Genomic DNA, 25142 nt, shown 5'->3' on the forward strand with positions numbered 1-25142 from the left:
AAAGCTTAGTGCGTTTTATGAATATAAAGGTCAATTTTAAGTGTCCAATATTATTACGTATTGTACTGATGATCTCAACTATGGCTGATAGTGGCTTGGTTTGCAAACAAACTGACTACCTCTGAAATATACCTATAATGTTCTGCTTTGCTTTAGAACCTGCCCGGGGACATAAATGTTTCAGGAACAGGAATCCTGTGACACGATTCTTCCTCAAAGGCATAATTTCATCAAATTTTTATCAACAGTCTTGGACTGGTAACTTTTATACTGTGCTTAGTGAATTAAGCAGCCTCAATTGAGAACCCTCACTGATGTGAGGATTAGTGAGTGTTACAATGATCTTCGTCCGCAAGGCCAAAAAAGGACTTCCAAACAAGACGGCCAGAAATGTTGTTATATTACAGCTTTTATACACGCATCAAGAATGATGATACGAAACATGAATGTCACAGTGATTCCCAAATTCAATTGGAAGAGATAAAGAACTCCAATGGGTCTTGTTACCTGCACCTTCCCAACACATCAATAACCTAAACAGAACTTATATATGACTGAATCCTACAGGAATTCAGTCTGATAAACTTCAGTAGTTCCATACTCTCAGGCTACCATCTCTACACTAACAGCCAGCTTAAATCTGATGCTCTAAGAATGATGTATGTAAATACTTTGCAGAACATTACTTTTATGCAATCACATACTAAATAGTCCTTTACAGGTAAACTGCCATATCCAGGCTACAACTTGGCAAGAAGAAAGTAGTTCTAGAAAGCAGCCCAAACTCTGCCAGCTGCAAAACCCATCCTAATCTTGCATACATTTCCTATATGACCAAAGTAACGTAACTCAATTATATATAAATGAAGACTGCATGCATTTACTGATCGACTTTAGAAACTTGATATTGTAATAGCTATAATTCTAGATTCTAATAATATATAATTTTAAATTGATGTTCTCATCTAGCCCATGGGTATGAAACACTATATAACATTGAACTGGGAAGCCAGGGAGGTCACTGGTTCAGTCTCAGAAAAGAGACTCTGATGTAAAATTACCACAATTAAAAAACAAACAAAAAAGCCACCACTCCATTACAGGTCCTGGAATCCCTGTTAAGCCACATACCTAAAAGCAAAGTGCATTCTTAGGTGATTTTATATATTGATAAAGTTCTGGTAAGCTCTTCTGAAGAGAATCGTGAGGAATTTAATAATCTTAAGAATTTGGCGTGAAGCAAAACCTAACTTAACTAGGTTAAACTATTCTAATTACCTCTGGTAGCCCATTTGAGGCTACAATGTTAAGTGAATTCAAGAAGGGAATAAAGCTTGTGAAATACACATTCTTGACCTAGAAAAAGAAAAGAAAAGCATAACATCAGCAATGTACAGAGGCAGTCATGCACATGTTGCTTTTGCATGTGTAAAGCAAAAAACTAAACGGCACACTGTTTGGTAATGCACCATGCTTTGGTTTTGATAAAGGAAAAATGAAATTGCCTAATCTAATGCTTCAGATTCTAAACAAACAAACCCAGCACAGCAACAAAAACCCACAAAAGGAATGGATTTATCACCAGTGCAGAAAGAGGATGTTGCTTTAAGCATACTACATACTCAACACACGACACGTTCGATCAGCATGTAACCTTGCACTGGGTCTCTGCAGTGCCTTCTCCCTGGTAAGGTCATTACCCATAAAGTGCCTTTTCTTCCTCTCCATTAGAGAAAGACCTTCACTAATGAACCTCAGAGAATAATTAAGCACAAGCAGAAAGACTTAAAAGACTCTTAATAAATGCATATTTTAGATCTTGCTGCTAACCAACTTCTAACATCACACTTCATAAAACACAGCCATTACCTCATCTAAATTACAATCATGCTCTTTACAAAGGACTTCAATAACTTTTGTATCTGTATCAATTTGCTTTGAAGCACGTGCAGTCCTGTTCTGACCTCTCCTTGGCGTTCGAGCTGAACCATTAACAGTCACTGAGCTCACAGCAGATCCTGGAAAGACAGTCAGAACCATCACAAGGTTAGTCTTAAGGAGTTTTAGAGATTTAAGGGTTTTTTTTTTTTTAATCATTTTTTTCAGACACTCTTTTCTCAAATTTTTCCTTTTTGCCTGTTAATCTGGATAAGAAAATCACAGAAAATTCATAGAAATAGATATTTTTAAAATTAAAGTATTTGGACATTTTGAACAGCTATTCAGCACAGAATTAATAGCTTTTTTTGTATGTAGCTCCAGCTATCCAGCTGTCTTGCAAAGCTAGGCAAGCCTTTTCACAGATGAATCTCCATTTTTTCATACGTATATTTTTGAGCGTGAAACAACGAGCAAAAGGAGCAATTTCATTTTATGTTTTAGAAGGTTAATGAAGCCACCCTGGGGTTAACTACTGGTGGGAACCTAGAGCATGGTTCTGTAGAGACTTCTTCACCAAATGCTACTTGTCAGAAGTATTTTAAAACATTGATATCTTCTCCAAGGTAAATGAGATATAAAAACCTTGAAATGTTCTATTAAGCTTAAAGTAGATGCTTTCCATATCTTAAATATGAAATGTCTTAATAACAGTAATAACATATGTCAATATAATTAACAGTTGCTGGTATAAAGATTATATTCTAATCATCACGCTATTCTCATCTGCAACTTCATTTGCATTTGGTAACTGTTTTATAAGAAAACTGTTCCATAAAAAACAACCTGACAACCTCAATTGCTTTGCTGTTTGCATCTTCACGCCCTCCGTGGCAGTCATGTCATAAGACATGACATCACTTGACACAACATGAGGCCTCTCAGTCAGGAGGACTTAAGAGCACATTGTGTTCTCTCTCTCTCTGCTAAAAGAGTGGAGCAGCTCTGAGTGACAGTTTAAACAGGACCTGAAAAATGATGCAGCTCGAGTGAGAAATCTAGTGCTTTGCACTCATAACTGACACCCATATCTGTAATTTAGTCTTAAATAGTAAGGTTTTTTTTATTTCCTTTCAAGATACAACATTAGAAATTGACTTTCTAAACAAGTTGCTGCCCTTCATAGTTCCACTAAAAAAGTGTGAGCAGAATTTAAAAGCAAGACAGTCCAGTTCAATTCAACATTGTATTTAAAATAAAACTCAAATTTAAATGAGACTAATAACTTTATACATTTGAACTGAGCAGGCCGTCTTACAGATTTAAATTCAAAGAAGAACTGGAGGGCAGGGATTTATTAATCACAGGCCTATCCTTTCTTAACCCTTTTTTATTTGTATTGCAATTTTAGGAAATAAACTTTTGCACAGGTTATTCATCTTTAGCTACAACCACCAACTACTAGGTCAGATAAATACCCTCAAAAACATGGCTTTTAGAGACCAAAGTATTACAGCGAGTGTATAAGACTATTAACTCCAGTGTCCTACCCAAGCCCACCAGACAAAAAAAACCTAATCAACAACAACAAAGTGTTTTCCGCATGCTGTAGCTCTAAATACTTTAGTATGTATCAATTTTCTAGCTCATGGAAAAGAAATATTTAACGGAAGTATAATTCTCTTTCTCAAAGCTACAAGTAAATATTGGCTAGGTCTTTCTAAGTAAGATTTCCCAGACCCCAGGTATGGCAGCTCAATGAACAAAAAATTAAGATCCATTATGTTTTTACTTAAAATAAGAAAGAGACACTTGCCAATATAAATCAGATGAATAAAATATAAAACTATCTACCCTTCTCCACCATTTCATTTTTAGCTACCACTGCAACTGGGCCTTTTTTTTTTTAATCCACCATATATTTTCTTTTAAGCAACTGTATGGCCCAGTATCACACACACTCAGGTTATCATTTCTTTTTCTTTGACTTATAGCAAAGTCATAGCACAACCTTTTCCTTCTGCAACATAAAAGCAAGGCTAAACAACAGTTTTAAATCATGTTCTGCCCAGACCCCTCTTCTCTTTTACCAGTCAAATATAATAATTTGAATAAGCCCCCTCATCTACTCGCCTGAGTACAGCGCACAGCAAAAGGATGGTAGGAATAGAAACAGCTCTATTATATAAAGTATGCTGACACATTCAGATAACCTAAGTCATGTTCATGATCATCTAAATTAAAATACCTAAAATTGTGATTTATCAATTAATTGTGGATGCTAGAAAGACTCTATTTGAAATTAAACTAATATACTTTCTACTTTAACTTAGTGATTAAAGGAAAAAAATAAAAAAAAACTTAAATCCTTACTATATGGTTCCTTGAGCATGGCAGGAGGTGACAGTTTGATAAAATAATCTAAGACGCACAACAACAACTGGAAAGAAATCACCAGGTCATCTTCCATCTGCAACACCTTACCTGCAAACATTGCAAAGGAAAAGCCTGTGAGAAGATGCCTAAATTTATTTTAAAGTCATCTTGGAAAAACAAAGATTTGGAAGTTGATTTAATAAAACACCAGAGTTAAAAATCAGAAATAATCAAACTGGATGGCGATATTTTTAAAGCCTAATAGTTTTACAACTCATGATTCTTCAGAGGTTTGTTTCTCTGACGAGTAAACATACTCTGCACAAAATTCTTACCTCTCAGTGCTCCTTCACTATTTCTTTTGCCATTTTATCACAGTGGAGAAATAACACAGACTATTTAACCTACACGCACCACTTCTGTGCAGTTCCTCCTCATCTTTTTTGTGATCTTATTAAGTAACTTTGTGAAAGCAGGTAAGTATTTGGAAAGAGAATGAGTTACTAGTGTACAGAGAAGAGAAAAATCAAAACATAGCAACTATCATGCTGAATACTTGGTCTGTCAAATTTATAATGAAAAACGACCCATTTACTAATCACAAAAATATTAACATGAACATCACTTTAACACCTACTTTATTCTAATTGTTCCCAAATTATGATTCATAGTCCAGAAGAGATCCAAATGACCATTCCAAGACTGCATGAAGCACCATGAGGTATTTGGAGAGCTGACACTGAGCCAGAACAGTTGGAGATCACTATGTTTGCTATTTTTACATAGTCAAGTTTTTATCTTCCCTCGGTATTAAGAGTTAGCAAGCACCACCTACATTCTCCTGTGGCTTCAATTATTTGCTGGTAGAATTTTGTATTTCCTTATTCTGAAGGAACAGTCAGGATAGAAAACTACAGGTTTTGGTTTATGCTTATGCTGGAGAATTCTAGTTTAAAAGCTCCACTAGGATCAAATGCTCTAAGACAGACTTAAATAGCAAAGACACTTAAACTTTCCCCAATAATAAGCGATTTAGAGTAAGTGGCAATTAGATAGAATCATAGAATGGTCGGGATTGGAAGGGACCTCTAGAGATCATCTAGTCCAACCTCCCTGCTCCAGCAGGGTCACCTAGAGCACAGGACACAGGGTGGCATCCAGGCGGGTTTGGAAGATCTCCAGAGAAGGAGACTCCACAACCTCTCTGGGCAGCCTGATCCAGGGCTCTGTCACCCTCACTTAAATTTTTCTTTAAGTTCCTGTGGAACTTTTGATACTTTAGTTACATCCTATTTCTTTCTGTAAGAGTCATATAATGAGACGCATATTGTTTTGGCACTTAACTTTAACTGGGCTGCCTTTTCAAAGAAGAATGTTTTTGTTTGTAAGAAAAAGTTTCAGGGACTTATTAAAAAAAAACTGCCAGTCACTTCTGTTAATTGGCCTTTTATTAAGGCACCAATAGACTGTAAAGCATCTCAGAATGGACTTGAATGCAAAATATCAGCCTTAAAAGTTAAATAAATAAATAAAAAGTCAGCTTGACACAAAAACTTATAGTAAGTAATACCAGGTAAAAAACAGTCAAATTGTACAGAAATAAATATTTCTGAGTAGCTTTAAAAAAAATAAAATTAGGAAAAAAAAAAAAGAGAGACCTATAACCAGAATATTTGTAACAAGGATCCTGTTCTCATATTGGGCACGTAAAATAAATTTGTGATCTCACACCAAAAATATCCATGAAAATAACTACCCTTTAATGAAAACCTCACCTTTTGCCAGCAAAAAAGTAATCCAGTAGTTTTTTAGGACTAATACAGAATTGAGTTCAGCAGGAACCCTGTGAGGAGACAAAATAAAAACTGCATATTAACTGATTTATAATAATTTTTTTCAATAAATGTTTCAGTCTATGGAACAATTTAAGACAACATTTGACATTTCTCATTTAGTTAAGATTTCATCATATTCCCTATAAAATTAAGACCACGTATTCGAAAAAAATCAAGCTCTGTAAAACCATTCAAGAAGTGGAAAAAATATCTCTATCATCCTTGGAAAAGAAAGTGAATGTGAATAATTCACTTAACTGTGATGAGCTGTTTTCTCTCTTGTGCCTTTGACTAATGCCCTATTCTCCAGTCACAGCATGAACTCAATCCCATTTGGGAGCTGCTAAGGCATCTTTTCATCCATTCTTTGCTGCTATGATTATGAAGCTCACTCTCCAAATGTTCGATTGCCGAGACACCCGCCAGTGGGTGGCGATCCTTCATGGAGGAAGTGATCAAATATAAACCACTTTGGCAGCTTTCATCATCTCTCACTGAAATTCAAAGTCCCCACTACATCTAAATTAAACACACGACATACTATGACTTAGGTCAATCTCAATGGGTTAAAAGAGAAAATACTAACACATTCTGGTTTTTAATTAACAAGTAAACTTAGAAAAGGCAAACTTACTCACTACTGGGTTGCTCCACATAAATAAGGCCACAAGTTCTAGAAAATAAAAATAATTGGTTTTAAAACATTCTTCTGAAAGTGAAATCAAAGATACTATACCATTTAATGTAGTAAAAAATGTGCTAGTTCATAAAATTTAAAAGTCTAACTTTAAGAGATTCTTAGAAAACAGGGAGGCATACCCACTACAACCCTGCTAGAGCTGAAGTAATGTCATTACTTAAGATGCCAAAGCTTGAATATGAAATCAACTTAAATTTGATGTAATACACAGAACCAGTGTTCTCTCTGAGGAGGACTGGATTTGTGCATACATTATTATTCAATGACTTGTAAAGGACAGCAAGTCTGTCCTGGAAGTAATCAGAACACTGTGTAAAAGGCAGTTCTAAAAACTTTTACTCTTTCTGCAGCATCACTGCAAGCCTTGAGTTGCCTGGTATTTCTAGGTGAATATCATTTCAAGAAACAAATTCAGGTTATTCAAAACCAAAAAAACCTTCAAGTCCTTTGGTTTTTGCAGATAACTGCTATTGCAAATGAACAATAACAGTGCAGAATAAAAAATGTTCTTTGTTTTTTTTAAGCTAGATTCAAATTCTGAACAGCTGAAGCTGGCGGTATGGTTAATATGTCTTCAAAGTTTGCTTCCCAGGTCCCTCCCTCAATTTTACAATGAGCAAAAGAAAACTTAAAATAAATAAATAATAGTGAAGAGCTACTAGTGGGAAAACAAAACATGCACTTTTAAATATGGAATGACATTTCAGTGGTCCGCAAAAGACTTGCAGTGGATAAAAACTAAATATTTACAACTTCCATAGAAGTTTATAGCTTTAGGACAACAATAAGCTTTACAGGAAGTTGCAATACCCATTATTCAAGCTCATGAAAAGCATAATTGGTCTTTGAAAAGAATTTAAAAAAAGCACTGCACTTGGGTCTTGATTCAATGACCTACCAAGGGGTGATTTGCTATCCTTTCTTCAAGGGTCATTTCAGGGATATCTGACAGCCATTTCACAGTTTCGAAAGCAAATTGTTACACTGACTCAAACTCATACAGCTGAAAATATCAAGTATTACAAAGCAATGGTGTCAAATTATACAAGCATTAGGTAATGATGCTCCAATGTTTAATGAAATGAAGGTTTTCTACAGGTATTTGGTATGAAGAATTTCACAGACTGATGAAAATGTTTCAGAGCAGACTAGGTCTCCCGAATGTGCACGTTATGCTATCACACATCAGCACGCTGAAGTCCTGATCACCTCCATCTTCAGGTTGAGCATAGAAAGTGTGGCAGCTGGAGCTGGAATCACAGCTCCAAAAAGCATTCATTTGACAACCTCGTGATTTTTAAGCAGTATGTAGAAAGTTCCTAGCACTCTGCCACAGGCATATTCAGTTTATCCCATACAAAGAAAAGAATATCCCTCTGTTTTGAATGTATAAACAGCTAAAGCACCGGGGAGAGTTTATCTGGATTACAGTTGAGACCTGCTAATGGAGCTGTCCTTACAACGCCCCTGGAGCCTGGAACACACAGGACTGGCACACAGGAGCTATCCTTGCTTGCGCCTTTCTTCCCTAAATTCCTTTGGATGAGATTGTTTTGCAGAGGATGAGGGAGTTGGAAATGGAAAGTTCCTTCAATAAAAATATTCCTTGGATAGCAAAACAATCTTCCTTATGTCTGGAAAAGGCTTAACAAGAGAACCTGATGCCCTTTGTTGTGCTACCCTTACTGCCACTTGTATTGCAGCAACAGGATGGTTCAACAAAGGGCTACGCTATAGAGCACATGTAAGACGTTTTTACTCAACACACGTGAACAGCTCCGTTTAAGTGACTTGTAAATACCACTACACAGAGTTTAATGAGCACTTCTAATATAATACAGAAAACGTGGACAGGCATAAAAAAATCATCATTTCAAGATGAAAAGTATGCATACTACCTTTCAAACTTGTGATATAGTGCAAGTAATACATCATATTTCTTTTTCAGCCTTGATACAGTGCTATCAACTTTAGTGCTTACAGTATCCATGTTAACATCCACCTCTTTCAGGTACTGAAAAAATGTGCATACACTGAAAAAAGAAAAAGGAAAAAAAAGGTGGATTATCGTAACTGAGAATGCCTATTCTGCAGCATTTATTAGACTATAACCTACTGACCAGATTTCAGAATATTCTTACTAAAAGTAACTGAGAACCTTGCTTTGCCAAACAGTATTTTAGCCCAACATCTATGTTCTCTAAGACTGATATATATATATATATATATATCAGCCTGTATCACTGCAGACCTATTCCTCTAAGACTGATAATACATATATAAATATATGTGTGTATATATCACTGGAGACCTATATATACACACATATATATAGCAGTCTTAGAGGAATAGGTCTGCAGTGATACAGGTTCTGCTACAGACAGAATTTTCTGGCTAGCACAAGTATCTTTGGAAGTCAGAATTTGCTGACTAGACACATCTTGCTCCCTTGATGTGCCAGTAAAAGCACAAATAAATCACATGGAATTCCTGACTCTTCCATTCTAGCTAAATACTCGACTTTTAAAACGTTCTCTCTACACTAGAAACATGAATGTTGCCTCCATCCATACTAAAAAAGGAACCTCAGAGTGAGACGAATACACTGAAATTTAGGGAATTTCAAGACTTTTCAGCAAGTATTTGGGGCAAGGTTGAAGGGCATTCCCCACCCCTGGGAAACACTGTTGTACAGGGGACCAAAGTTTTCCCCACTCACATGGGTAATATTATGATGATAAAGAAAATATTTTGCTGCCTTTGTAAAATGAGCAGATAGCTAAAAATGAAGGAGGAGGAAGCGATCAAGTGTATTTTGATCCTCAATCAGAATATGTAGAGAGCTGTGTTTGTCAGATTAAAAACAGAACAGTCCCAAAGCCACCCAGAAATTCTTTCACTGTGAAATGAAAAATACTTTCTAGAGTTGCACTAGAAAGGAAGGCAACTGGTAGAAATCTCTGCCAGTTTTGACATTATAACTGATGAGAAGCCCAGGGCTAGCAGGCAATGGAGCGTTGCTAAAAATCAGAATCATCAGAAGTAATAGTTTACTTTTCAAAACCCCAAGGGAAAAAGTCTCCTTGAGCTGGCAGTGTTAGTTGGTCTGGCTGAATGTCTTCTGTGCTAGAGTGGAACATACTGAACACCACTGCACAAGCATAATTAGATTTCAGCCAAGCAGTTCGAAGTCAGTCTAGGCTGAAGGGACTAAATCCAAACACAGGACCTGACCACTGTGCTGGGAGACCACGTGTGGCAGAAGAGGCAGGGAGAAGTCTCATTTTAACTGGCAACTTCCAAGTAACAGCCCTCAATTCCCTTGTTCGGTGGCTTCCTTGGGGATTACAAGGATGAGGAAGGAACAGAACGATTCGCTACCATCTCCTACAAAACACTCAGCTCCCACAGCTGTAGGCCAGGGCTTCAGCGCCAGCAACACGCAGCAAAGCACCAAGCTGCTGACAAATGACCAGCAACAACAGGATGCTTTGCAGAACCAGAAGACTCTGCTCGGGCACATGTTGTCTATGCAGGGTGCAGATATTATGCTGACAGTACCAAAAACTGTATTCTTCAGGTGAACTTAAGCCTAGACCTATTACAGTTGCCATCATGTTTACATTAAGAATTCATTTAATGTCATTTCTCTATCGTGCAGGAACTTACAGAATGTAAAAACGTAACTGTAACAGTCACGTAGCAAAAAGCATTTAAAAAGGCACAAAATTTTGACTAGTTTTTGTAGAAATTAGCATCACGCTGGCAGACTAATGAACTGGAAGATTTTTTTTCTCAACTCTTGATCTAGCGTGAGACTAATGCTTTCAAGAAGGGTTTTGCAGGGAAAATTTGGTGCATAGAAAGAATGAAAAACATTTCAAATATAATTTATACCAATTAAATTAAGGAAGACCTGAGATTTAACAAGAATCACAAAATTAACACAAGAAGTCAATCAGTTGATACAAACTTAAAATATTATTGGTTCCTCAACTAAAATATAACAAGTTTTCTAGTTTACTCAAATTAACTAATTACCCTAAGTAACCTTCACTTCAACTCTCTTGATACAAACAAAAATTCACAGTTTAAAAAAAAAAGTGTAAAGAAAAACTGTGCTTTTTATCAAATAGCATTGTTATATCTCAATGAAAACTTACCTTATGCTTATACTCTTCAGAAGCTCTGTGAAAGTGAACGTCATTTCATCCAGGTCAATTGATGCAATAAAGATACAGACTCCCCAAGTTTCCTTTTTCTTTTTGTTATAAGCCTTTAATAAATAAAATAAATGTTCGTTATTTCTATTATATATTACAAGTAGTTTCTATATAGAGAACATTATTATTTTCAAACTAGAAACAAGAGACCCTCAAGTCAATATTTGGCTAGGAAATCCAATTATTTGGAAAGTAAAAACTGTTAGAAGTTTTCCAACACAGATGAAAGGCCAAACAGTTCAACTCTTAACTCCCACAGTGTCGGATCCATTTTACCTGCACACTTCAGCAGTAATGCTTTAGAATAGAAACTCTGCTCCCAATTAAAGTTTATGCAAAGCAGAAGCTGTGATATTTTGCTAATGTTTATTAAAACTACATGTGGATCAAGCTTTTAAAGTAAGAGCTGTTTAAAGAAATTATGTAGATGTTTGTAGACTCAGTACTCTCATTAAGACACTACAGACTAGGGAATGATGGGGGATGCATTTGTTCCAAGAAAGAAAGTAGCCATAAGACAAAGGAACATAAAAATATTAGAAGGACAATAACAAAACACTCAGGAACTTTTTTCTGTATCTTGATCAGTTATCACAGCTGAACCACAAAGATGTCTCTTTCCTTAGTAAGACGTAATAGTAAGAAACACCTTCAGCCATGCTCCTAGGCCACGTTTATTACTGAACAGTTCAAGTTTAACTGATCATTGATCACACAAGAGCAATACCATACAGATGTGCCATCTACATGGAGCACATTCCCAAAGATTCACAGGTCAATCACTTGGAGGTGGTCAGGATTCAGCTGCAACTACAGGAAACAGAAACACTGTTTCCACTGAAACAGGCACCTGAACAACAACAACAAAAAAATTCTAGAAAGAGCAACATTTTGCAGATCCAGGAAAAAAAAAAAAAATCCAAGCAAGTATTCTACAGGGTTTGGAAACAACTCTACAAAGTGCTCCCAAAAGGCAATACAAGCAACATGACACCAGATGTGGCTCCCTCCGCCTTATGTCATCTTCCAGAGTTATCCCTGAAGGCTTCGCATCCCCCCAGGCACCCACCGGGGTCCTCGCCAGGGGACAAGTCCGCAGCCTCAGGCATCTCGGCTCTCAAGGAGTTTCAACAGCGTGGAAGCTGCCAGTTACTTAAATTACTGTGTTCTTCCCATATTCCCATTTTGAGTTTTTCTATGTTTACAGCATAAAGTATTTTTTACAAAACCTCATAAAAGGCTGAGGTACCTTTGATGATGTCTAGAGGAATATACATGGTCTTTTGTTGTTGCTTATCAGAGACCCTCATCTTTTAAATGTTTCATGTGCAATTCTGCATCACCAGCAACGTAGAAATGAGGCAGGCAAAAATTTGTCCTTGAGACGTTTACACAGTTCGAAGGGTTTATTAAGAGGTACATTCTCACAGCTGGACAGTTTCAGCAGGTACATTAAAAAAAAAAAAAAAAAAAAAAAAAAGTCTTGTGTATGGAATTTTTCTTCTCCCCTCCTTGCAGTAATCTGTTTTAGGACATCAAACTAACCAATCAGCTCCTGGGAAGAAGGATGACTACTCATTTACTGAGGTCAACAATGCCACTGGAATTGACTGCTCTTGTTCAATAAACGAGTCCCCTTCACTTCATGCTCCTACACACTTACACTCTAACTTTGTTCCACAAGTGTCCCAGAGGGCCAGAGGTAAAAGGAGGTGTCATTTTTCTTAGTTTGTTGCCTATCCAAGCAAGCTCAATATAAGCTCAGGTCTATACCAGGAGAATAGATGCCTGAAGGTTATAGGAAAGGGCTGTTTAGTACAAACAAGTTTTGTTTCTCTAAAAATTATCTCTAACTACCTTATCAAACCTGTACAGTTCCAGAAAGTAGCCTCAGAGGCAGCTTTACTGGATTCAAAACGTTGCAGTGAGTCGTAAAGTTCTACTATCAGATATCCGCATATCCACCACCAAGGTTGCAGGTTGCATTTGGCATCTTCTCCTCAGCTAAACAAAAACTGCTAAATGACTCGTAGCCTAACAGAAAAAAAGTTTGAAGAAACCAGGATAAATTAACACATCATGAATTTTGTCCAGTAGCAAAGAAAAGGTGAGCAGCAGCTGAGTGTGCCCTTCCTCTGATGCCAATGAGTAAGGGAGAAGACACTGGACTGGGACTATCCCAACAAAAACTCAAAATGCGGACGAACTGCAAGTTCCCAGGAAATAAAACCATTTGCATATACCTATGCATGAAGATTTTAATGAAGTTAATACATAAAATAAATATGATGGGTAGGTGAAGGAGAGGAGAAGAGGGAGACAAAGAGCTTCTTGTTACATCATATTCCTCAGTACTCTCCTCTCCATATTTACAAAGCTCATAAACAGTTTTTTTGTTTGTTCATTTTTTTAGTTATTTCCTATACAAAAGTTTAAAGCTGAAAGGAGAGCAAAATGCAGCAGCATCACTCAATTCAAGTAATTTGACAGCGCTGTACCTTTGGGGTAGCCAATCCTGTGACACAAATAAACACTTTGTTTTAAATTAGAACCAGGCAATTCATCTCAGACTTGAGGGCGTAGGAGATGCAACAGAGATTTATTGCTAGAAACCCATTGTTGATAAGATTTCTTACTGACTACACTCTGACCCAAGATCTTGTTGATAGAGCACCAGCACAGAAAATGTGAAGGACAACAGTTTAACGTTTCCGGTTTTGGCTATTGGTTCAAATAAGGGGATTTCCAGTAGCCTTGGTTAGCTCATCAGGAATTAAAACATATCTAGTTCTAACTCAAAGATTTTTTAGCACCTAACATACTATATGAAGTTTTCGTAGGACTTTGGAGAACTAATGTTCCAACTCCTTACAGTACCAATCAGTGCAATTAAAACAATTTAGCCTTCTGTAGAACAAAAACAACAAAAAGACTTAGCAACTCTTCCAACAGTATTATTTATTCCACATTCAAGAGTTATTAATATTATTCTACCTATTTTTAGCAGATCATCAGCTTCCCTAAAGACTAGGAAAAACAGCCTGTAGGAATCAGGATTAAAATGCTCATGAACCTGAACTGTTGCTAAACAGAATCTCTGCCTGCCTTCTCACCAGGTGCTCTTGCAAGGCACTTAAAGCATCAATAGAAATCTTTTTTTTTATTTTTAATCTCTAGAGAGACTCTCCAGTGCTAAACCAGATATAAGGAGGGGACAGTAACTGAAATTCAGCTCCAGCTTGCAGGTTGACGCGTTTATTATTCTGTCAACACAAAATAATTTTAATGAGAGCCTGCAAGAGTGAACCAGTAATAGAAGCTCAAAATAATGTCGCGTGGAAGAAGGTCAAGAGAAAGATAAAGACCTACAGAAGTTTTCTGAAAAAGCAGGAAGTGAAAAAATGTACCTACTATCTACATATAAGAAGTTAAGTGTAAAGACATATCCTCTGCTTTTCAGCAATGAGGGCTTCCAATTTTCTATTGGTCATTATTTAGAATTGTAGATTGCTATTAACAAAGAGCAAATTAAATGAAATTCTAATATAACACTAGGTAAAAATAATGGAAGGCAATGGGAATCACTTAACTTATAAAAAATGCATTATGTATACAGCTAGATTGGAAGGAATATCACTCTTTTCCAGGACAGACAAAAGATGAGTGCTAGTGAACTATTCTTTTGAAGTGAAAGGGCACAATGCAGAGATGCAATGAATGTGCTGATAAGGCACTGAATACCACCAGCAAGAAGCCACAGTAATGATTTAAGCTTGCTTCAGGGCTGTCAGCAGCTTTCTTTTTTGATTTTGCTTAAACTAGAGTACGTGCATATTCATCTTACTGTTGCCCAATAGCTCAGTTTAGATTCAGGGCTTTATCAGTCCTACAAGACCTGTAATTCTGCACATTCAGCCAAAGTTTCAGTGGATTCAGGTTTGGTTTGGCTGCAGTTCCATAAATAAAGAGATAAAGCTCTGTTCAGAAATGACTTATTAGCTCACGTGTGCTTAATGCTTTTGCCAAAAGCAAGAAGCTTCTACATGTGTTTTAACATGAAATAGGCAACTTATCAACTAAAATGTTTGTTCTTTGTCACAAGGAACAACAAGCAAAGGAACTGATTCAACTTAAATGTGAAAGTTTACAAGTTTAGAATATTTGACCTACTGATTGCAAGCTTAGATGTCTAAAGCAACCACTATACTTCAGAGCTTATTGTTTTTGCTCTATTTAAGCTGCAGGTTTTGTTTTTAAGGTTTTGTCACTAAGAATATAGTCTAATTCTTGCATGACTCAAGTGCTCTACACTAGCCATGTGCCAGCCTAAGTCCTCACCTGGGGAAAATTTCAGAAATTGAGTAATATGAACCATTAGAAACAAGGTAAGATGACAAGCATGCTTAGATACTGGCAACTTTCTGAAAACATCCTTATGTAAGGCCTATGACAACTTGATTTGTAACACAGAAATCAACTAGTTGCTTAGGGAAAAAAAAATTAAAATGATTGAAATTTAAAAAGGACTAACCAAAAGATATAGCAGATTTTTCATCATTGTTTTAAATAGCGGGTTAGAAAGACACCAAACCAAAACAGTTTAGGAATGAATCAATCTAAAGAGGTGAGCAGTAAAGAGGAAACAGGGTAGACCACATTTCTCAAGCAGTGTGATAAACAGGAAACAAGCAAAATAAACCAAAAAAAATGAAGCCCCTACCTAGGCACTGCACACACTACGGCAACATGAGCTGCTGAGGCTGAAACACGCAGACCTTATGCACTCAGGTCTTTTCCACATTCTAGTTTCTATCAGTTTCCATTTCTTTTCTGCACAGGTTTGGATTCAATTTTGTCAATACGCAGTCCGTTCCATATACTGGTTCTTTCCATTATATTAAACAATAATTCACATCAGTTTGATTGTCATTTTGCTGTTCTTTGTCCAACAAATAGCATCAGAACATAACAGATATCCCGAACCTCTTGTTAGCAGCATATATAGACATTGGTTCCAGTACCTCCTCCTAGCCTTCCTCACATGAGCAACCACACACTGCCCAAAGTACACTAGCAATTTTACTAAATCTGTTTACTCCATCTAGAGTTCTAAGCATTATTGATTCATAACACATTCCAGGACAGTTACAATAAAATGAAATAAAATGTAACTGACTCCACATGGGGCCCCACATAGCAGACGCCAGAACCAGTTTTCCAGTTCTCAACAGCTATCAGTTTATAGAGTTTTGAAATTACAAACAAAACAAAAAATGCTCCAAAGCAAGTATTTTGCTTACCCAAGTAGTTTTGTTTACTAACCAAGTGAAATGACAGAAGGTAAAAGATCTCTATTTGGCACTAATCCAAAAGTTCTAATTTATATACTCATTTTCATGTTCACAATAAAGTTCTGCGGATGCTCAACATATATAAAAATTATAATTTAATGATAAAACATCCACTTGCTTACACATCAGATGCCTTCTTTCCTACCATACACCTACAGTGCTGATGTAACACTGTATTTCTGGAGCCAGTGTTTTGAATTTTTATTCAAAAAGTCTCTTAGATTTGTATTACATTTCTTTTATATAAAAGAGTAATTAAACCTTATTTGCAATAGAAGAAAGATTTAATTCTCTGCAATTAAGGAAAATGCTATCATACTTCAATAGCTGTCATGTTATGAGCAGTTTCTCTCTGTAATTTTACTCTCCAAACTAAGTCAGCCTTATTTACCAGACAGTGCAACTACCATTCTCTCTCTCTCTCTCTATAAGAAGGTCTGAAACTTTCTCCTCCTACACAGTCTCCTCCTCCCTTTTCCTACTAGTGCTTCAGCACCCTGTTTTAATGATTCAAGGGCCAGCGCTGGCGCAACCCAGCTCAGATTGCTGAGGAAACTGATAAGCTGGGACAGAACTGCAAGACAGTCTACAGCATAGAGCCATGCAAGGTAAGACAGGTAAAATTAGCTAAGTAGAATCAGAAGCAGCAGGAAAAAAATCATCAGTGTGGAAAAACGCAACATCTTCAAGGTCTTCTCCAACAATAATGATTCTATAATCTAACATCTTAAAAACAAAACAACAAAAAAGCACAAGGAGTCAGACAGTTTTTGTGGTATCAGTGGATTCAGTGGATGATAGCTCTGAGGATTTATTTCAGGGAGCAGGAGCTACCAACCATTCTCCTTCTGACTGATGCCTGCTTGATCAGTAAAGACTCTGGAAGTAATTAAAGTCACTAACTAATTACTCAGCAAGGATGTGCCAGGTGTTCAGACTAGGTCCAAGGCCACATTTGCAGGCTGAATCTCTGCCAGGTTACACAGTACCTGGGACACCTCATTAAGTCCCTGCCATATGAACAGAGACATGTCAAGGAGGATTCAGATAAGAACCAAGTGAAAGCGAGAATCAGGGAAAGTGACATGCTCAGGTCTTCGTAAGCTGCAAAAAGGCTGAGAATCGAAGAATGGTTGGGGCTGGAAGGGACCTCTAGAGATCATCTAGTCCAATTCCCCTGCTCCAGCAGGGACACCCAGAGCACGTGGCACAGGGTGGCATCCAAGCGGGTTTGGAAGATCTCCAGAGAAGGAGACTCCACAACCTCTCTGGGCAGCCTGTTCCAGGGCTCTGTCACCCTCACAGGAAAGAGGTACTTCCTCCTCCATCAAAGGTCCAATGATTTAACTTTCCAAAAGTCAAACCAGCTGTGAGATGGAGCAGAAGTGTTCAGGCAGATGTTTGTTTTGATTTGTGCCCTGCTATTTCCCTTTCCATTTTAGGGCAGAAAAGTGCTAGGTAAGCAGCTTTTCCTATTCCATTTCAGGATTAAATAGCACCAAACAGCTGGTGCTTGCAGGGCAAACACTGCCACAGTCACAGTGTCTGAGGGACTTTCTGAGGCCTATGTCCAGAATAATATAGATTTTTTCCTCAACACTAAAAGACTTTTGGGCTAAGCCTGAAAGTCTGACTCGGCTTCATAGAGAAGCTTGTCTATGCTTTGAAGCACATTCCCTGAGGCCCGGGACCGTATTTTTGGACCCCCAGGGCCAGAAACGATATTTTTTACTGCAAGACTTTTACTTAGTCTTTCTCCAAAACCACTACTGAACTGTGCTGTCAAACTTACAAATACATCAAGAGCTGGCAGACGATATGGTGGTTTAAAACCACAGGTAATGAGATATTGCCAGTGACAGTGCAACCACAACAGGGCCATTCAAGCTGCAAAAGAGTAAGCCAAAGTCTCAACAAATACATGGATGTGACCTCACGCTAGACTGGGACTAATACCCAGCCCAGGTATTTTGAAAAAAAAACGAAGAAGGGGCATGATATTTATAGACGGCCAATGACTAACTTGGAATGAAACTCCCTCAGTCACAACTACATAGAGATTAATATTAACTTGCAGTGGAAAAAAAAATGTAATTTAACATACCAGCATCCCTTGATCTGTGGTATATTTGTTCAGACCCTTTCTGCAAGTTCAGTAAGGGAAGCAGGTGGAGAGCAATACATAGATGACCTGTATAAAACTGACTCAGACATACCGAAAATAACTTGTGATCTGAAAAATTAACTGATCACGCAGCGCTGTGTTCTACTGTCATCGCGAAAACCATTTCACACACACACATGCACGCAGTAGTATCTGATGTCAGCACAGCTGCACTTAGAAGAAAAAAGAACATCACAGCAGCCTTGGTGGCAAGGCAGCCGGCCCCCAGGCAAGCAAACCTACGGCTGAGTATTTGACTCGGAGAGAGGACAGTTACCACCAGGACAGTTACAAGCTACGGGCACCAGGTACTCACTAAGGATCCGTCCGCAGACGCCAAGCTCTCATAGAGCTGCCAAGCCTTCTCTTTCACATTGCCGGAGACTTTCAGGGCATCGCAGAGTGCAGCAAAGTCACTTTCGCCAACTTCGAGCCTGCGGAGAAAGGGGGAAAGGTTATCGCCGGAAGCGGGGCCCGGCGCTCCCGCGGCAGGTGCCCGACGGCGCTCACCGGGCGGCGGGGGGCGGCGGGGCGCCGCTCTCCGGGCTGTCGCGCTGGCTCCTGGCGGCGGCGCCGCCGCGGCGGGCGGGCTTGGGCGGCATGGCTGCGCGCGCGGCCGTTGGGCGCCGCCGTTCAAACGCGCGCCGAGAGCCGCGCTAACGGCCGCGGCTCCGCTCCCCCCGCCGCGCCAACCGCTTCGCCGCCCGCGCTCTCGCGTCACTTCCGGACCGGCGGCGGCGGCGCTGCCCTGCCCCCTCCCCCCGCGCCGGCGGGCGGCGCCGGTTGCGCCTCGCGAACGGGCACCGGCTCCGCGGAACCCGGAAGGAGAAGCCGCCCGCGCGCGCCGCCCAGCCAATGAGCGCGCTCCCCTGCCCGCGCCGGCCAATGGGAGCCGCCTCCGCGCCGCGCGTCTCGGCAACGGGAGCGAGGGCTCCCGAGGCGCGCGGCAGGGGGCGGGGCCGCGAGGGCGGGGCGGGGCGGGCGCTCCGGCCGCAGCCGGTTCGGTCCGGCCCAAGGCGGCGGGCCCGGCAGCCGGGATCTCTGCGCGGTGCCGCGGGCCGCCTGTGCCCGTCCTTCCCGTACAGATCCCGCCCGAAGCTTTTGCCGCCCCGCAGTAGTTTAGAGTAGTTTAAATCTCCCCTTTTTGACCCATTTCTGGGTGTCCTGTGCAGCTGCCATCGAGGAACTTCGCACAAACTGCAAATCCTTCCTGATTTGAAGGATTTGCTCCGAATCAGAACTCACCTGAAACCCGACTAAAACACTGTTTTTAGCCTCGTGCATTTAGATTTGATTCTTAATTAGGTATATGTATATAAAGTACAGTGCAGTAATATTTCATGTAAAAAAAAAAAACCCTTTGCAGATACGCTAGCTAACCCTGATGTCTGCGCTCACACACCCGCACCTAGGAGGCAGGTGCCTCCTGCAAATGAGCACGTTGCCTTTCGGGAATACGGGAGGCATCCTGTGTGTCTGGGTTTGTCTGTAAAGCAAGTAGTTTCAGATCCAGGAAGTTTTTTTAGCAGCAGTCCTACTAACAAAATACACGTGCTGGCAGCCAGCGGTAGAAAATCACTGGCATTTTAAAGTTCACAGGTTTTACTGACTTGTTTGGGCATTTTCTGTGTTAACTTTTCATTCAAAAATAGCAAAACAGGCAGTTCTCCTCGTCCAGAACATAGTTAAAGAAGTCACTGTGAATACTGAACAAGTGGGATTTCTGAGGCAAATCAAAGCACATAAACCTCAAATGAAGTGTTCAGTTTATAGGCTGTAGGATATTCATTACTATAATGCCAGTAAAACGTAACTCTATCCCTGTAAGCATATTTAAGGAATTTCTTTCTTTCTTTTAATCAGATGGGACCAGATGCCGTAACAGGTTCTGACTGCAGGACTGCCAGCGTCACCCGCTGCTGTGTTCCTGCATGGGGAACCACATCATGCACCCTGTTAAGCGGTCGACAGCCAACGGCGGCGTAAATGCTAATTTTCCAGAGCTGTTGGCTTGTCAAGTTTTATGAATCAAGTTTTACGTCTCTTCTCCAAGCGCAGAGGTCAGGACTCACCATAAGCAGGAACAACCAAAAAATGTCGTGTAAATGCCTCGATTTTCAGCTTTTGAGAACAGGAGGAGGAGGAGGGAAGCAGCAGATGAATCAAGCTGCATTAACCTTTACCCCACCCCAGAGCGTTGACTGAACTAGCTTTACATCAAAACTGCAATAAGAAGATCCAATATGTAAATATATTTACCTCTGAAGAAAGGCACATGCCTACATAAAATTATATGTAGATTGCTTCCTTTTTTCCCTCTTGTTAGATACATCAGTTTGATAGTTTCAACCTTGCATTTTAAAATATTTTCTTAAAAAAAAAAAGTTCTGCAAGGTCAAACACAGCTTTAATATATTTTCTCATCTGGCCTGACAATATCTTTGTTGTAAACATCTTTCTACAACAGCTTTTAAAGAGGAGGTTGTAGACAGATGGAAGTCTGAAACATAGTCCAGTCAGGCAGTCCTGACTCATTGTTTCCAGCTGCTAAATAATCTTAAGTAATTTTATCATCTTCTTTTTTTTCACTTAAAAACAGAGTTTTCCCCGTTGCTATAGTTTCACATTAATTGCCAGTGGGAATGGAAATCACATGTTCATTACAAGCAAAATCAACCCTTTTTGTTTTGATCCATAGTGCTCAGGCATGTTGGTAACTTGCAACTTTAGTTTTTACAAATCATGCTTCCCCCTACCAGAAATATTTCATTTCATCCTACTTCATGGTCTACCAGGACTCACTGTTAGTTTCTACATCAGTGCAGACAGACCTCGAGTTCTGATAAAGCCATTTCTCCTGGAGCTGAAATGTAATTAATGTATGAAAGAAATGTATTTCTAACAAAATCACTGGACTGCAAGCTTGTGGATGTTGGTGCTAGTATCAGTCAGCAACAGAGTTCTTGCTTAAATAATGCCGATACGTATAGGTTATAGAGTTATGAAAATCCTACCTTGCAAGGCTGAAATGGCTGCAGATGTGTGGGAATGAACGGGGCTCGGCAACCAGGCTGCTGTAGCCCCTTTTTGGGGAGCAGGGGCTCTCTTGGGGTGGTTGTGGTGCTGTGTGGGCTGGGCTGTTTCTTGGGAGGCAGCAGCCCTAATATCAAACGCCAAGACTCAGTTTATAAATACAAAGAATAGAAACCATTTCTTAAACGAGTGTTTCTACACTGATGTAAAACCCATAGGGACCATGATAAACCTCAGCCCATTTGTGTCTAAGTGGAAAGGCATTTGTTAAACGCTGCCTTCTATGCAGTTCAAAGCCCCTATGTATAAACACATTATAAATAAAAACATTTTCGCTCCCCATTTATACATTAGTCTGTGGCTTGCTCTCCTGGGAGTGCTGCTTGGTGCACTGCAGGCATCTCAGACACTTCAGCAATGCATCGGAGACAGGAATCTGCACCAGCAACGTGTCTAATCAAGTTGTCAGTGGGTGCTCCAAGTAAGCCGAGGTGCCTACGTGCTCATGTGCATTAACCACAGAGACTGTGAAGGTCTCTTCCAAGCAAAATGTTTCCATGATTCTATGATCTGAAAGGAATATTGCTCCTGGTTGGAGCAACTTGTATGTACAAATGTATACATACTCATTTATTAAATTGTAAATTGTTTTTAAAATATGTTTTATTAAAAAAAATTAAGTGCTGATACGCAAACTCACAAGCCAGGCCATTCCCTAGATACTTCTTTCTGTCTCCATTTCAGATGAGTTTGCAGAGGTTTTGCACTGATCAAAGGACTTTGACTCAAGTGTAACTTCTCTTTTTACTCAAATAATTGTGTGCATCTATTTATAAAAATACAGAGCTATTTATAACTGCAGAAGAACCTTGTGCCAGTGTTGCATCATCTCCGTAACTGAAAGCAGGTATTTGAGTCGAGCCCATTTTACAGATCTGTGCTAGCCCTAGGGACCAGGGTACTAAAAAGTCAAGTCTCTGACTGTTAGGATTTATCAGAAGAAGCCCTAGCATAAGGGCCATTACATCTGAAAAACTAGTTGTTTCTGGCAAGTTAAGTGCTTCTAACCTCAAGCAATTTCTGCACTTGAGGTGCACAAGGGACCCCCGGAGCCTGGTTCACGTTGATCGCTCCTCTCTATTGATAACTAATTAGGAATTAATTAAATAGGAATTTGGTATCAAACAAACCAGCCCCAACACTATTGTTGTCTGCAGCTCTGAGGCAGCATCAATGACCCCGTGCCGAGAACTCCCTTCCCGTCCTGTCCCGTCCTGCTCCGTCACCGCTTGGGCTTCCTCTCTGCTCATGAGAACGTTGCTCCGTCGGGGGGAACAGCCTGTCCCTCACAGGTCTGCAACAGGGATGTTTCTCCTGCGGCCTCTTGTGAGGTTTCCTGAATCCAAAAGAAACAGAATTCGCTACGCTAAAAATAATAACCTTGAATCCACTCATTTCAGCTGAGAATCTGAAAATCAGTTGTCAAGCATAGACCATAGTCAACGCACAGAGGTATTTCTCTGAATTCAGTCCACCCGTGATCTTGTCTTCTTTTTCTGTTTGTTCAGAGTGGCCCTGAGGTAATTAAGATCTTTACTAAGGCATTGCAGTACAGTGCCTTAATTAGGGGAAAACTTCTCATCCATGTATAGTGTTTCAGCAGAACCCTTAGCATGACAGCAGCTCCAGGGGCTCTTCCACATTGTTGTTGCTCTTTTTTTCACTCAAAATGTTAAAATACTGTCCTGCTAGAACAAACTACGCCGGTAAGAGTTCAGCTCTGATAATATTTCTCCACCATCAGCTTTTGCTAACGCAGGTCAGACCTGCTTCCTCGCACCCAGCTCGCTGCATCCACCCACCCTACCAGAAGACCGCGCTGCCGTCAGCCACGCACCTACCAGCCACCACGGGCTTCCGCAGTGCTGATTTATCTGGAAATAATCTGCAAACAAATGAATCAGCCCCTGCTTTTTGCCTCTGCAAGTCCAGCCCGTCAGTGCTCAGTGCTTCAGATAACCCTGCCGCTTCTCATTGCACCACGTCACCGGACTCGCGCGTTTTCTGTCGGTCAGGCCTGTATTATTTTTTTTCTTCATGTTCAGACTTGCTCCTTGGCTGCAAAAACTTGAACTACCAAAGGAGGGGAGACCTGGAACTCTTACACACTTTGCAAGCCCAGATCATACCTGCTGAATGGTGACAAGAACCTTCCCCAGGCAAAGACGTACTGAGCGTCAGAGGATTTGGCACACGGCAACCCAGCCCTCTCCAGCAGCTACACAAAATGCTGTGTGATAGTGACGCTCGCCTTTGCTGTTGTATGATGAGGTGTGTCCAAGGTTTGGGAGCCATTTCCTTTTTTAAAAGGAGCTTTAAAAATATTTGCACAGATAATTGTCAAAAAAGGGTCATCTTTATACTGTCCCTTTTCTGCGATTCTGTTAGGTTGCGTTTTTCTGAAGTATAGCAGAGATATGTTTGCTTATTATGCTTTTCATTATTAAAAAGCAAAGCAGCTGGTAGAGTTGGTTTTTGCTTTGGATTTGTGCCCCGCGGTTCATCATTTTGCCTAGGACAGCAGAAGTGCCAACACATCTTCCTTCATTTGGGATGACCTGGGTCTCTGCCTGGCACTCAGTAGGACCTGAGCACACGCAGGGGCATTTCCCTTGGTGTCACTCTTCTTCCCCAACACTTAATTTTACACTACTGACAGATATAAATTTCCCTCCATCAGCCAACAAGTTCAAAACTTACTGGGGACACAGGCATTTGGCATGATCACATAAACCTTCTTTCCATAAGACCAGTCTTGTTTTTTTCCCTCCCATCAGCAGCCTGGTTTGCTAGTGCCTGTTTAAGGACACAGCACAGCCAAGTTTCTCGCTGAGTTTTATTTTGAAAACAATTTAAAGACGGCGCCAGGCTTATAGAAAAATAACAAGATTAATGTTAGGTCATGGAAAAATAGGAGCAGTATGCGCGTGAACAGGTAGGAAACATGCTTTTAAAATACTTCATCATAAACCCTGGGACAGAGAGAGTTCTCAAGAATGAACTAGTAACTATTTCCTGGCATATATTTGACCTTTATTGCAAACACAATATCAACATCCTGAATGTCTGCAGCTAAAGTTTTCCCAGTGGACTTTTTTTCAAATTGCTCTACCAAAATAGCTACATAAATGTATTTTCTACATAAGTACCTAACCGTTATCTACATGTGGTTTTAGTTGTTGTTCTTCATAACTGCCATTTGGCATCAAGAACAGGTCAAACAAGCACAGCTTTCTAAAAGTAACAACTACAGTTTTCAAGGTATATATACACCATACTGATACTGAGACTAAACTGTAAATGAAACCAAATGCAGAAGAAGGAAAAAAAAACATTCTGTACTTAGGAAACTTCCTTTAAAACAAAATGCTTTATCCTGATCCAGACAATCACAATAGTAGGATGTTGGATGATAGCATGTTTACAATTGTTAAAAGGTTCTAAACCCAGCAAAGTATCCTCCCACTATATTAATAATAAAAAAAATTCTTTAAAAGATGAGAAGTAAGATTAGTGCAGAGC

At 39.6% G+C, this 25142-nt stretch overlaps 1 protein-coding gene across 1 annotated transcript in view; it reads right to left on the reverse strand.

Moving 5' to 3' along the window:
- Positions 1-19198, reverse strand: part of RB1 (RB transcriptional corepressor 1) — a 74776-nt gene extending 55578 nt beyond the window's left edge. Inside the window, exons 1-9 of the mRNA XM_088521041.1 lie at positions 19038-19198; positions 18844-18961; positions 10953-11065; positions 8688-8822; positions 6724-6762; positions 6030-6097; positions 4252-4362; positions 1870-2018; positions 1279-1356 (exon numbers count right to left, since the gene is read on the reverse strand). Coding sequence (XP_088377167.1) covers positions 1279-1356; positions 1870-2018; positions 4252-4362; positions 6030-6097; positions 6724-6762; positions 8688-8822; positions 10953-11065; positions 18844-18961; positions 19038-19129 — 903 coding nt within the window. The 5' untranslated portion in view covers positions 19130-19198. The remainder of the gene's footprint in view (positions 1-1278; positions 1357-1869; positions 2019-4251; positions 4363-6029; positions 6098-6723; positions 6763-8687; positions 8823-10952; positions 11066-18843; positions 18962-19037) is intronic.
- Between the last annotated feature and the right edge of the window lie 5944 nt (positions 19199-25142).

This window comes from Tinamus guttatus, unplaced genomic scaffold (assembly GCF_059628265.1).
Source record: "Tinamus guttatus ecotype Peru unplaced genomic scaffold, ASM5962826v1 Tinamus_guttatus_pri_ptg000112l, whole genome shotgun sequence".
Classification (NCBI taxonomy): domain Eukaryota; kingdom Metazoa; phylum Chordata; class Aves; order Tinamiformes; family Tinamidae; genus Tinamus; species Tinamus guttatus.